The sequence below is a fragment of the Lycorma delicatula genome, chromosome 1, assembly GCF_047948215.1.
Source record: "Lycorma delicatula isolate Av1 chromosome 1, ASM4794821v1, whole genome shotgun sequence".
Lineage (NCBI taxonomy): Eukaryota > Metazoa > Arthropoda > Insecta > Hemiptera > Fulgoridae > Lycorma > Lycorma delicatula.
The window spans coordinates 338,114,819-338,128,968 of record NC_134455.1 but is presented as its reverse complement, the minus strand read 5'-3'; the positions used below and the strand labels follow the sequence as shown (position 1 = coordinate 338,128,968).

Sequence of the window (14,150 nt, the reverse complement as noted above, 5' to 3'; positions counted from 1 at the left end):
AAATTAAAGATATGGTAACATATATAAAAGAAACTATAATTTGCTTGATAATTAACTTAGAAATCATTAATCTATTGTTGAAACGTTCCCTATTGCATATTTCTTCAAATATAAGTACATTAATATCACATATTCCAAATCATACGAATCAGTTCGGTTAGTTCTATGCAAGTGATATGCAAGCATTTGTTCACCTTTTCACTGTCAACTATTTGAGTAAGGTTATAACAGTTAATTTTTTGTATCCCGTTTTTAGCTGTGTATGTTTTAAAAATAATTACTGTTATCATTATAATTTAATAGTTTAGTTGGAAGGTGAAATTTAAAATTGGGGGACTAAACTACTTCACAGTCAATCCCGTGAAACTGTGGCTATGTCGTAAAGTTCATGACAGAGGAAACAAGAGAAAGGTGACTTTATAATTATTGATCATATAGAAAGTGTTAGAGTTCCACTGGTGTCTTGAACAGGTCTATCACTTGCATAAAAAATTAATAAAAAATATTACAACAGGTTCATCGACGTCTTTTTCAACAACAAGGAAAACTTCTTGATGGCCGAAACCTGTCACAGGGGTTAATGATTTTAATAACTATTTTGTCTATAACACAATAAACCGCTTTTATATTTAAAAAAAATGTTTACCTTCTTTTAATAAAATACTTGAAGAACTGAAAGATGATATTGTGTTTCACGGTTCAAGCTGATCATTAGGTTGGATTCTTAAAGTGATAGTGTTTAAGTGGACTGGAATTCCGTCTAATAAGTCCGCATCGGTTTGATATTCTATAGTAAAGATTTACTTATTTACAAAATATTTCTGAATTTAGAAAAGTGAATTAGCCAGTAGTTTTTGTAGATGAGACTTATATTCATACTGATCATTTGCAAAATAAAATGTGGGTTGGAAAATTTAATATGGCAGAATGCTTGAAGAAACCTATTATTAGTAAAGGAGACAGGATAATAATTTTAATTGCAGGAGGAGTGATGGGATTTACTCTGGATTGTCTAATGATGTGGAAAGTAGTACAACAAGGGATTACCACCGTGATATTAACTTCTCTAAACGGGTTCAAAATAAACTATTTCCTGAACTACCTGAAAATTCTGTAATTGTGATAGACAACCTGCCTCATCACAATATAAAAGTTAAAGCTCCTAATTCAAGTGCTACAAAGGAAATTATGTTAAACTGGTTTCAGTTAAATAAAATTCCAATACCTCAAAACACCTCGAGAGTGGAGTTGTATAATAGTATCAAAGAAAACAAAAAGTGCTATGAGAAATTGTTGATGAGATTCTAAAAGAAAAACACCATGATGTTTTGCCGCCGTACCATCCTGAACTAAATACCATTGAACAACGTAACTTTCATACATGAAGACGTTGTTAGTTTTTGTATGGGTAAATTTAGTTCTATTCATAATTGCTTATCATGTGAAGATAAATATAAAGCTGAAATAGGTATTTTAAAAAGGCAAGGACAGCAGTATCTATGACAGCGATCCAGATACTAGTGCTGAAGCTGTGAGTGGAGTAGAGTAGTTGTGATATTTGTCTGGTGTTAAGTTATTTTTTAAAATATTTTTATTAGAAGTTAAATTGGAAATATTTCAGAATTACATTGTACTAAATACTTACAGTATAAGGTGCAATCCTACAACATTTAACCATAAAATAAAATAAACAGGCCTATTATAAAGTAAGATAAATTATTAACTGTAGGTTTTTCACTTTAAAACATAATTATTATTAACATGACAACCACCTCACCGATGGTGGGAAGAGTTTACTTACTATTGAACCGGCCTGTATGCACTCTACCTCCACATGCTAAGTGAAATGCCTACAGTAGTACATGGTTTTAAATACTGGTTCTTGTATTTTACGCAGTATATAAACATTTTTACAGTTTTTGCATGAGCAGAGCTACTGTCTAGTTGGAAAATAGGAGGATTCATCTCTGGTATGGTAAGATGTTAGCATATCCCTTACATCTAAATATCTGTTGGATTTGATCTTTTTATCTGTTGGATTATGCTGATCAACAAAAAATAGAAGTTCAAAACCCTTTTTGAGTTAAGCCTCTTCTGTTCAATGAGGGTTTATAGTTATAATCCGTAAGCGTTTTAATTATGTGAATAGTGCCAGTTTACTATGGTGATTATTAAAAGGTAAATCCATCTGAAAACACAGCCAACCAACATGGAGGTATCATTAAAGATTAACTTCACAAAGTTTGATGACTTGAGAACAAAATTATGTTCAGAAAGGTAATGATCAATGAAATGCTTAAAGTAGATTTTGTGTTTTTTCAGACTCCTCTGTTCATTGGAACGTGGTTCACCAGCTTCAAAAGATGTATTTATTAACTTACCTGGTTTAGCTAAAGACTAAGTAAAGAAGCATATTCACATCTTTTTCCATATCCAAATCCCAGCTTTATTTTTTTATTTGACAGCCATCTTCCAAAAGCAAAAGACTTCTTCTTCTTTGCAGCTGATGAGGTATCAATAACTGGAATCAGAACTATAAAATATTTCATCTAAAGGATTCTTGAATACTATAATCCACATATAACATTTTATTTTTTGTGTGACCAAATAGTTCACAAATGTTAATAAAACATATGCCCTGTAATGCTTCGTTTGCAATTTATGGCTAGTGAAAGAGTTTGCTTGGATTTCAACTACCCCGGTGAAATGAGGTCATACTGAAATTTTTAGGACGTTAATTAAGAGGCAGGATTAGTGATTTCTTGTAATTTTTTACCTAAAATATCAAATAAAATAGATCTCAGAATCGTATCTGCAATAGTTTTTGAGAAATCTGGGGTAATAAACACATAAAACTTTAAAACAAATTTAGTAGAAAATTTAATTCTGAACAAATTTGGGTAAGATAAATTTAATAAAACAAAGAAAAGTTAGAAAAATTCCAATTTTATTTAAAAAACAGTACATTATTAAATTTGTCAGAAAATTACTTATTTAATGTATGCAAAAACCAAATTTTTTTGGTGAAATGAAAAATTTGTAAAAACAAATTTTATCGTTAAAAAATAAAAAAATAAAAACTGGAGATTATGCAACAATTATAAAATGAAAATACATAAATAAAAATGGTTTAGATAATAATTTTTTTATTGACAGAATCACTATAAATGATTTGAAAAATTAATATTTCAAATTAATAAAATAACAGCTAGTCAACGATGCGCACGCAATATTGTATTAAGTTTAAATCATTATGTAAGGTACATTAAGTCTATCGGTTCGGTGAACTGTGATGTCGTTAGCGAAGTTTTTTGTGAATTTTACTTTGAACGTGATCGGTTTTCCATTAAAGTAATGTTGTACTTATTTACAATACAGGAATACGCTGATATGGTATTCATTTTGTACTGGCAATGGTATAACTGCTGCAGTAGAATATATAATAAGTTGTCCGAATCGTAGGATTTCAATTCCTAAAACAATTAGCGCGACTTTTCGTAATCTTCGGGAAACAGGGTTTCTACCTAGAATTCCTACCAGCAACAAACGATCTGTGCAACACGACGCTGTTATTGATGAAATTATTATCGATGCAGTTTAGCGCAGTCCAGGCGTCATTACACGACGTCTTTCTAACGGATCGGAGTTTCGCATTCGATGGTTTGGAGGACACTTAAACAAAATAAGTTTTATTCTTGTTATAAACAGCCAGTTCAACATCTACTCCCAGAACACCGGTCCGCTTGGCTTAGAGTTCTGCAACTGATGGGATACAAATCAACAACTCTACCAATATATTTTGTTTGCTGACAAGGCAAATATCGCTCGCGATGGCGTCAACAACTTACGCAATGAGAATAAATGGGCAGAAGGAAATCCTCATGAAACGGTGGAAGACAATTTTCAGTACTGATTGAGCGTCAGTGTATGATGTGGCCTTCTTCATAATCAGCTGTTACGACCATTCATATTACCTGGCCACTTAAATGCTGCGATCTACTTACACTTTCTTCAAGAATTGCCGCAGCTGCTTGAACATATTCCTCTAGCACCGAGACACGAAGTATACTTTCAGCGCATTGACACCCCTCCCCACTTCTCTTATGCCATTTTCACTCACTTAAATCATCATTTCCCTGAGAAATGAATCGGTCGTGAAGGTCCACATTCTTGGCCACCAAGATCACCTCATCTAACACCTTTAAATTTTTCCGTCAAGGGATGATGAAAAATATAGTATTCAAACCTAAAGTACGTTCTCGTGAGGAATTAATTGTCCGTATTAAGGATGCGGCTGAGCAGCTTAAGGACTGCTGTGAAGATGTGATTTATGATGAAACTGTTGAAGTTCTGTGAGTAGGAGGACAATAACATTTTGTGCATCAGAAGCTAATAAAGTGAATATTGAGAATAAACCTTACGTTGATTGAGCAGTTTCTGTGGCTGATGAGAAACAACATAAGGAAGTGGATAGATTGATTCAAAATGACAATTGCATCATACAACACATCACCACCCAGAAAGGAATATCAAAAGAATGAGTAGGGCACATTTTGCAGAACTGGGCTATCATAAAAAATGTTTGCAATAGGTGTCATGCAAACTCATAGAAAAGAACAAACAACAACAAAAAGAATGTGGTGAACAGCTTCTGAAATGTTATTTTGATGAGGAAGTAAACTTTTTTCAAGTTTATGAAGGGAGAAAAACTTATGTGAATCATTACGATCTAAAAGAAAAATGGCAGAGCATGAAATACTGATACTATGGCTTACCATAATCAAAAAAATTCAATACACAACCCTCTGGAAAAATATTATCGTGATAATTTCTGGTATTCCAAATGCATATGTGCGACTTGACTACGTGGAAGCTGGATCGACTTAAAATTTTTTTTGATACTTAGAAACCTTAAAACATCTAAGGAGAAGTGTGTGTTGTGTTCAACAACATGTAGAGCCAATGGTTCTGCAACACTAGATTGCTTGGCCATACACGTCATACGCGTTTGCGCATGTGAAGTTGAAATTTGAACCTATACTACATTCTCCACACTCACCATATTTGATACCATGTGATTTTCACTTCTTTCTGCAATTAAAGAGGGTTATTGCAGATATTAATTTCACCATGGATGATGAAGTGAAGAACAGTGACATCGTACATCAAAGAAAGATTGCCAGGATTCTTCATTGACAGGACAAGAAAACTGGTTCACTGTTGGAAGAAATGTGAGTTATAAATACTGATTATGTAGAAAAATAAATGTAAACTTTTATGGCAAATAATTTGTACTTTTAGGCCACATTTGTTTCATCTCTTTTCATTTGTGAGTTTTAAGGACTGTGATGCTATAATTTATCAGATCTTATATTTAATTTATTTTTTTGGGGAATACATATATTACTTTTACATTTTTAATTATTTATGATCTTCAGATAATCAGAAAAATGCTATTTTTAAGAATCTGGTAGACAGCTTCCAGTCATGCCAATGTGTGCTAAGGCTAACTGATTTGTGTATATATTGCTTGGTCTGATTTTTTATTGTTATAATTGTATTATTATTTTCTGTTAACATAGCATTATCCAAAATTTAGTTTTTAATATGTTTATTTATCATAATATTATTATTTTTTTTTTTTGTTGAGGTTTTTAGGGGGATCGACTACTTTCATCATTAGCCCCTTCCCACATCAAAAAGAAACAAAAAGCAAAAAAAAGTAAACTTAAATCGTGATATTTTGCATGAAACTAATCATTGACACTTAAATCCTGATTTACACGAACAGATAAAGAAAACTGATTACGAAAAAGCTTGATTCTTGAAAATACTAATTGATATTAGCTAGTTTACCTCCAAGGCTTTCCTTTCGGCCATCCTCTTTTGAGTTTTTTCTCCATTCTCCTTACAGCTTCTACTTCAGATGACAATGTATCTGAAGCCTCGGAAATGGCATCTTCCTCCCTTTCAGATACCAACGATGTTCTGTGGCTGACATCTGGTGATGATAATTTAGACAGAGCGGTCTATGATGATTAATTGATGACAGAGTGGTGATGATAATTTAGACAGAGCGGTCTATCAGTAACATCTATGATATGTTGATTCCAAACTCGATTCAATTTCTAGTGATAAACTTGGCCCAGCTGAAGCACTTGTACTGTCATTTGATGCCCTCTGGGCTTTTAGAGGTTCCATAGGTGTCAGTTTAATAACTTCTACATCAGACTATTTTCACGCTTTTTCTGCACCACACCCTCCCTCACCCTATTATTGGTTGAAGGAGTGATGGATTTGGCTTTTTCAGATGTTACTCTGTCTTTATACACATCAGTTGGTGGTCCCATGATCGAGGGTTTTGTTGTTTCTTTCCATGGAGGGCGTTCCATCTTAACGTCCATCTGCGCATGAATTTTCACAGAAGTTATTTCCATTCACCGACTAGAATCCAACTTTGTGTCGATGATTCTTTCTATCATAGTTGCAAGGCTTGGTGCAAGCATGGAAAGCAGCTGTTCCACGTTAACTTTGGATGACGGAGGGGCAACAGTTGCTTCAGCATATGTCGTTGCTGGTCGAGGAGTTCTACTACTAACGATTTTTGTGGCTTCAGAGTAACTTATTTTCTGAAGTGTCTTGACTTCCTGAATTGTTGTTTCCAATTTATATACAGGGCAGTTTCTTGAACGACTGTTATGATGCCCTTTGCAATTAATAGAAACAGGAGAATCTTTACACGGATCACCTTCATGAGTTTCAACTCCACACACACAGATTTCTTGTCTTACACATATGACTGCAGTATGTCTGAAACATTGAAAAGTCGCATAGGCTGCAGGATAAATGCATGCACATCAAGACGATGAATTCCAGTACGTACTCTTTCAGGCAAATTTGGTCGATTGAAGGTTAACACATGTGATGCTGAAGGAAGAACTTCACCATTTCTCCTCGTGGTTAACCTGCGGCAATGAATCACTCCTTGGCTCGACATCTCCTCTACTATTTGCTCTTACATGCAATTAAGAAGGTCATGGCAAACAATGACTCCTTTCAATGAGTTAAGTGTACTATGAGGTTGAACAGACAAGGGAACTCACCGATCTTCTTTATAGCTTGAACCTTTAAGCTTTGATTATCATTTGTGGTTTCGATTCACAGACCATTAAAAGTCATGCTTATCTCCTTAACAGGACTACCAGCACAATTTGTAATTTTTTGAATTAGTCAAGATTGGACTGACTTTCTGGAAGTTTCCATTCTCTCTCAATATCACTAGATGCCTAGGTCTGGGCAAATTGCTGCTGAACAGAACTTTCTAAAAAAATCTTTCTAATTTTGTCAGTGTCTTTCTTAATCCTTTGAGATTCCTTGCTGCATTTCCTCTTCACTTCTGGTGAATCAGATGTTTCTAAATGAGGGTGTTTACGTGCACCCTTTGCCATGTTGATTTGTTCAAGATGTTCCATTAAAGTTGATCCCTTCTGTAGCAAGGCTAGCCGTCGGGGTACACCCCCACTCCAGGGCTACCAACCTTGGAGGTCCGATCTAGTACTCCAGTGGAACCGGCATATGTCCTGGGAGACAGTGGATGTGCAATCACTGCACTTACTCCAGGCTCCTACTCACTGAAGCTTTCAAAGCTCCCATGCACCAACATACATGGGCACCTTCACTACATGCTTGCCATTGCAGGGGGCATATAGACAATGGAAGGGTCTCTGCTACACCTGCAATAACATCAACCCTGGCTGTCATATCCCCAAGTCTGGTATAGGACCAATTCCAAATCATTTAAGTGCCCATGATCTGCAGGTGGTCAAAAACTCAAATCCATCGTGGTGACCTGAAGGTGGAAGACAGGTCAAACAAAAGAACATGTTCCAAGGAAAATACTCAAAGCCCCGTTAGCCAGCTATATGTAATGTACGTATGTACAGCTGTTGCCGCCCTGGATGGAACGTAGGTATTGTGTTCCGGACGTGGGGATTATCTACCTCACAGGGCATTATTATTATTATTATTATTACTATTCATTACATTTCAGTCATCCCTCATGTAAACTTGTGTGTGTATATATATATATATATATCACACATGTAATACATATATAAAATATATTTATTTACTTATTAATTTCTAATGGTACTGGTTTTTTTTATTATCATGGCTATCGTTTTAATTATGTTTAAGTTTCATCAGAAAAAAATTTGACGAAATGGATCTTTTTTTTGCAAATCTGGGTAGAGAAGGGTTGTCTTGTTAAATATCAATGATACATCATTTTATTAATTAGAAAGCTTTGTGTTTTTATTTTGTTAAGATTTTATTATGTAATCAAACCTTCTAATGTGTAAAGTTTTTTAAATTATAAATTAATATTAAATGATGTAATAATAATATTTATGTATTAATTACATAATGTTGCATAATTATGCCACAATAATTACATAATGTGTTATTAATGCAATAATTATGGAATAATCCTTTCTCTTCATGAAGTAAAACCATTTTAATTAGAGAAAAAAAATTATCCAGAGTTTTAGGGCCAAACTTAATATTTAATTTAATTTAAATGTCAGTAGGATTGACTAATTATCAATGAATTAGCAAGGTTCATAACTTCCATAATGGTAAATTTACTCTCCCTTTTTTCATTGTTTCACTAGTTGCTACAATTTTAACCTGGCATTAATTAATTTGCTGCTTCAAAGAGGCTGGTAAGAAAGAAAGTATGTTTAGTTTTATTAATTTCCTGCTCTATCAAAGTTTCCTTAATATCTATTTTTGTTTTCATTACATCACTTTATTTGCCATTTCATTTTCACACGATACATGCAATACAATGAAAATATGGAAAATAATATGAATTGTTGATAGTTCAGTCAGATATATTCTTTGTCTGGTGCAGTTCAATTAATTTGTTTCCTTCATAATTTATTATAGTAAAATATTTATTTTAAGTTACATGAAAAATTTATCTTTATTTTCTGTTTCAGCCAGAATGATTTAGCCGCAAATTTGAAACATTACTTAAAGAATCAGCTTTCAAAATTCAATTTTTCAATTATAGCTGTTAATAAACAAATGTCAAACTGTACTAAATGTTGTACTGATTTAACACGCTTAAAAAGTGGAATGGTTAGTAACCAGGTAAATAAAAATTCTTCAGTGCTATTCTTTTCTGAAATTAGGTGGTTTTAGTAATTTTGAAAATTGGTATAAATTTAAATTTAGCAGTGTATTGAAATGCAAATTAATAATAAAATAAGTAACTGCTGGCTGATGTTAAAGAGATTATTTAAACGTTTTGCTTTGAAGTTTCTTCATTAGTCTATCAGATATTTCATTCAAATATAAGAGAGAATAGATAATTTAAAAAATCATTTTGAGTGTACAGTTCAGTAAGTCTGTTTAATCCTATAGTATTATTTACATAGGTAGATAAGTTTTAAGTTTAGGCTAAAGGCCTTTGATTTCAAGCCTCTAAATATAAAAAAAAAAGTTAAGAGAACTTTCTGAAGATTGTTAATTGTACATATTCTATTCTCCTCATTGCATGCTGTAAATACATATCTGTTGATCTGAACTTATAATTAAAACCAAAATTGGTTTGTCAGTTCTTGTTTTTTATACATAGTCTACATTTTATTCTTAAATAGGTACCGTAGTTCTTCGAATTTAAGATTCCATAGAATTTAAGATACACCCTAGATTTAATAGATAATTTCTGAAAAAATAAAAATATCCAATAAAAATATTAAAATACTGGATAATTTATTTATTATAAATTTATTATAAATATGCAACTAAATATTGCAGAAACTTAGTAACTTTAAGGAAACTTTTTCAAAAATAGAATTTATTAATTTAGAAATAATGTAGTAATTAATTATTTATTATCTAATAATATTTAGTTATTTATTAATTTAGTATTTAATGCCATAATCTGAACTATTGTCTACCAAATATATTAGTTTCCCATAACTTGAAGTAATTTGTAAAAAATTAAATATTTATAAATTTATTGGCAAATTTAACTCAAAAAAATGTTTGTTGTTAGTAGGAGCAATATCAAAAGTAGGTGGCATATTATTAAAATAACACTGATCAACAATGATTTTGTTAAATGAGAGTGAATAACTGATTCTTATAGTATTTTTCATGCTGGTTTCAAATGTGAAATCAGAATTCTTCTATCAGGCTTAGTTTTTTTTGTAACTATTTTTGTAGTACTTATTTTCAGGTAGTATCACTCACAAGCATATCATTTTGTGAATGTATTTTATTATATTATTTATCAGCTAAATAGCTTTATTTATTACAGTCCCTTATTTATTTATAAACTGTCATGCAGAATAGAGAAATATTTTTAATTCTGATTCAAGTGCGAGTTCTTTTTAATATTGATAAATTATATTGTATTTATAATTTTTTTTAGATAAAAGGAACTATCATTTCTACCAGTTAATGTTAAAAGAAATCTTTTAGTCTTAAATATGATGAAGCAGATTTTAATATTGAATTTAAATCTGATTGGTTGTTATTTTTAGATATGGACTGTTTCAATCGATTGTGTCTCATCTTATATTGATGCTGTCTCTCAAACTCTTGAACAAATTGATGTCATTCAACGACTGATAACAGCAAACACTGAACATATTTCTCTTATTGAAGATGCTTATGGTAATTATAGACTTAAAATTTTAACTGAATTCACTGTTACATGAAATGTGGATTTTTTAATGTCTAAATGTGTGATATCTTTTTTAAGTGTGCATTTTCTCAATGTGATTGCAAGAAGCTATTTGTAATGACATATGAACATCCCATTGCTTTCTATAAACTGATAAGTTTTTCCACATTATCCTGCATTAAAAGTTAAGTTTTGTAAATAATAAATGTTCCATTTGTCTTACATCTTTGTAAAAAATTGAATTGGTTCAATCTTTCATAATTTGTGGATTACAAAAAGTTATTTTTTAACATTTGAAGTTTTACAAAATTAAATTTGAAATTTGAAATCTGAGTAATTAACTCAGCGTCAAATAATGGGCAGGCAGGAGTAGGTTTCGTGATGAACAAGAAGATAGGGAGGAGAGTGGAGTATTTCAAGACGCATAGCGATAGAATCATTGTAATAAGGATTAAAAAATCAAAACCTAAACCGACAACGATTGTTAACGTCTATATGCCTACAAGCGCCCATGATGATGATGAGGTAGAGTGTGTATACGAAGAGATTGATGAAGCAATTAAACACGTAAAAGGAGATGAAAATTTAATAATAGTTGGAGATTGGAAAAGGCAAGGAAGGAAATATAGTGGGTGAATACGGGCTGGGCAAAAGGAATGAAAGAGGGGACCGACTTATAGAGTTTTGCACGAAGTATAATTTAGTAATTGCCAACACCCAATTTAAAAATCACAATAGAAGAATATACACTTGGAAAAAGCCAGGCGATACTGCAAGGTATCAGATAGATTATATCATGGTTAAGCAAAGATTTAGAAATCAACTCGTTGACTGCAAAACTTACCCTGGAGCAGACATTGATAGCGACCATAATTTGGTGATAATGAAATGTAGATTGGGGTTTAAAAACCTGAAGAAAAGGTGTCAGATGAATCGGTGGAATTTAGAGAAGCTTGAGGAAGAGGAGGTAAAGAAGATTTTCGAGGAGGACATCGCAAGAGGTCTGAGTAAAAAAGATAAGGTAGAAAATGTAGAAGAAGAATGGGAGAATGTTAAAAAGGAAATTCTTAAATCAGCAGAAGCAAACTTAGGCGGAATAAAGAGAACTGGTAGAAAACCTTGGGTTTCAGACGATATATTGCAGCTGATGGATGAACGTAGATAATATAAGAATGCTAGTGATGAAGAAAGTAAAAGGAACTATCGCCAATTAAGAAATGCTATAAACAGGAAGTGCAAACTGGCGAAAGAAGAGTGGGTTAAAGAAAAGTGTTCAGAAGTGGAAAGAGAAATGAACATTGGTAAAATAGACGGAGCATAGAGAAAAGTTAAGGAAAATTTTGGGGTACATAAATTAAAATCTAATAATGTGTTAAACAAAGATGGTACACCAATATATAATACGAAAGGTAAAGTCGATAGATGGGTGGAATATACTGAAGAGTTATACGGAGGAAATGAATTAGAAAATGGTGTTATAAAGGAAGAAGAGGAAGTTGAGGAGGATGAAATGGGAGAAACAATACTGAGATCTGAATTTAAGAGAGCATTAAAAGATTTAAATGGCAGAAAGGCTCCTGGAATAGACGGAATACCTGTAGAATTATTGCGCAGTGCAGGTGAGGAAGCGATTGATAGATTATACAAACTGGTGTGTAATATTTATGAAAATGGGGAATATCCGTCAGACTTCAAAAAAAGTGTTATAGTAATGATACCCAAGAAAGCAGGGGCAGATAAATGTGAAGAATACAGAACAATTAGTTTAACTAGTCATGCATCAAAAATCTTAACTAGAATTCTATACAGAAGAATTGAGAGGAGAGTGGAGGAAGTGTTAGGAGAAGACCAATTTGGTTTCAGGAAAAGTATAGGGACAAGGGAAGCAATTTTAGGCCTCAGATTAATAGTAGAAGGAAGATTAAAGAAAAACAAACCAACATACTTGGCGTTTATAGACCTAGAAAAGGCTTTCGATAACGTAGACTGGAATAAAATATTCAGCATTTTAAAAAAGTTAGGGTTCAAATACAGAGATAGAAGAACAATTGCTAACATGTACAGGAACCAAACAGCAACAGTAACAATTGAAGAACATAAGAAAGAAGCCGTAATAAGAAAGGGAGTCCGACAAGGATGTTCCCTATCTCTGTTACTTTTTAATCTTTACATGGAACTAGCAGTTAATGATGTTAAAGAACAATTTAGATTCGGAGTAACAGTACAAGGTGAAATGATAAAGATGCTATGATTTGCTGATGATATAGTAATTCTAGCCGAGAGTAAAAAGGATTTAGAAGAAACAATGAACGGCATAGATGAAGTCCTACGCAAGAACTATCGCATGAAAATAAACAAGAAGAAAACAAAAGTAATGAAATGTAGTAGAAATAACAAAGATGGACCACTGAATGTGAAAATAGGAGGAGAAAAGATTATGGAGGTAGAAGGTAGGGAATCTTGGAGAGCTGCATCAAACCAGTCAAATGACTGAGGACAAAAAAAAAAATTGAAAAATTGATTTATGTTTGAGAATTTCTTCTTCATACGTTTGAAATCTACCTAGGGTCTCCATTTTCAGTATTATTAAAGAATTGTTTTAGTTTTATATAAATAAAAGGTAAATTTTTTTTTTTTATTTCTAGGGAATCATAAATAACTTTTTTTCAAATGTTATTAAGTTTTCAGTTTTTTTGTTTTATTATGATATAATGTTGACCCAAATTTCAGTTCCATATATAAATATTATTATAAAATGTCAATATACTAACAGCATTTTGTACATCTTACCAACATCCAATATTTTATTAGGCTCTTTGAGTGGCTAGTTTCAAATTATCATATTCTAACTATTCTTTCTTAAAATTTATTTTCTCTATAAGAGATTTCTTATACCATACATTTCTGTCATATTAAATTGTAAGTAATCAGTACAAATGTGAATTTTTTACCTTTATAAAGCAGCATTTTTAAAAAATTAACTATTCCTGATGAAAATTCCAAGAATTATTTGTAAATTTACTTATGTTTATTCATTATTGATTTGATTGTTATTAGTAAATTAAACTGTATTAATAAACAATAAAAATATCTGGCCCGCCTAATTGGTGGTCGTATACTATCATTATCTACTCACACAAACAGCAAATCCTTTTCCCATAAAAATTTGTGGCAAAATATAATTTTTATTAACATTTATTATATGAGAAAGGAATCATTTGAAGATTGTTTGTGGAATGCTGTCCTACAAATATTTCTTGTCAAAGTATTTCGGTCAATTTTTCATTAGAATATATTTAATCATGGTTTATCTTTAATTTCCTATGAATGTTTTATTAGAAATTTTAATAAAACAACAATCATCAGTGGCGAAGCGTAGCGGGGGAGGTGGTGGCGGCCGCCCCGGGCGGCAAAATTTCACATTAAATAATATTTTGTAATCTGAACTAAA

General features: G+C 32.1%; 1 protein-coding gene across 1 annotated transcript in view; it reads left to right on the top strand.

Annotated features, from left to right (window-relative positions):
- Positions 1–14,150, top strand: part of LOC142334312 (dipeptidase 1-like) — a 65,045-nt gene that overhangs the window by 3,764 nt on the left and 47,131 nt on the right. Inside the window, exons 3-4 of the mRNA XM_075382252.1 lie at positions 9,003–9,156; positions 10,557–10,689. Of these exons, the coding sequence (XP_075238367.1) occupies positions 9,003–9,156; positions 10,557–10,689 (287 nt within the window). The remainder of the gene's footprint in view (positions 1–9,002; positions 9,157–10,556; positions 10,690–14,150) is intronic.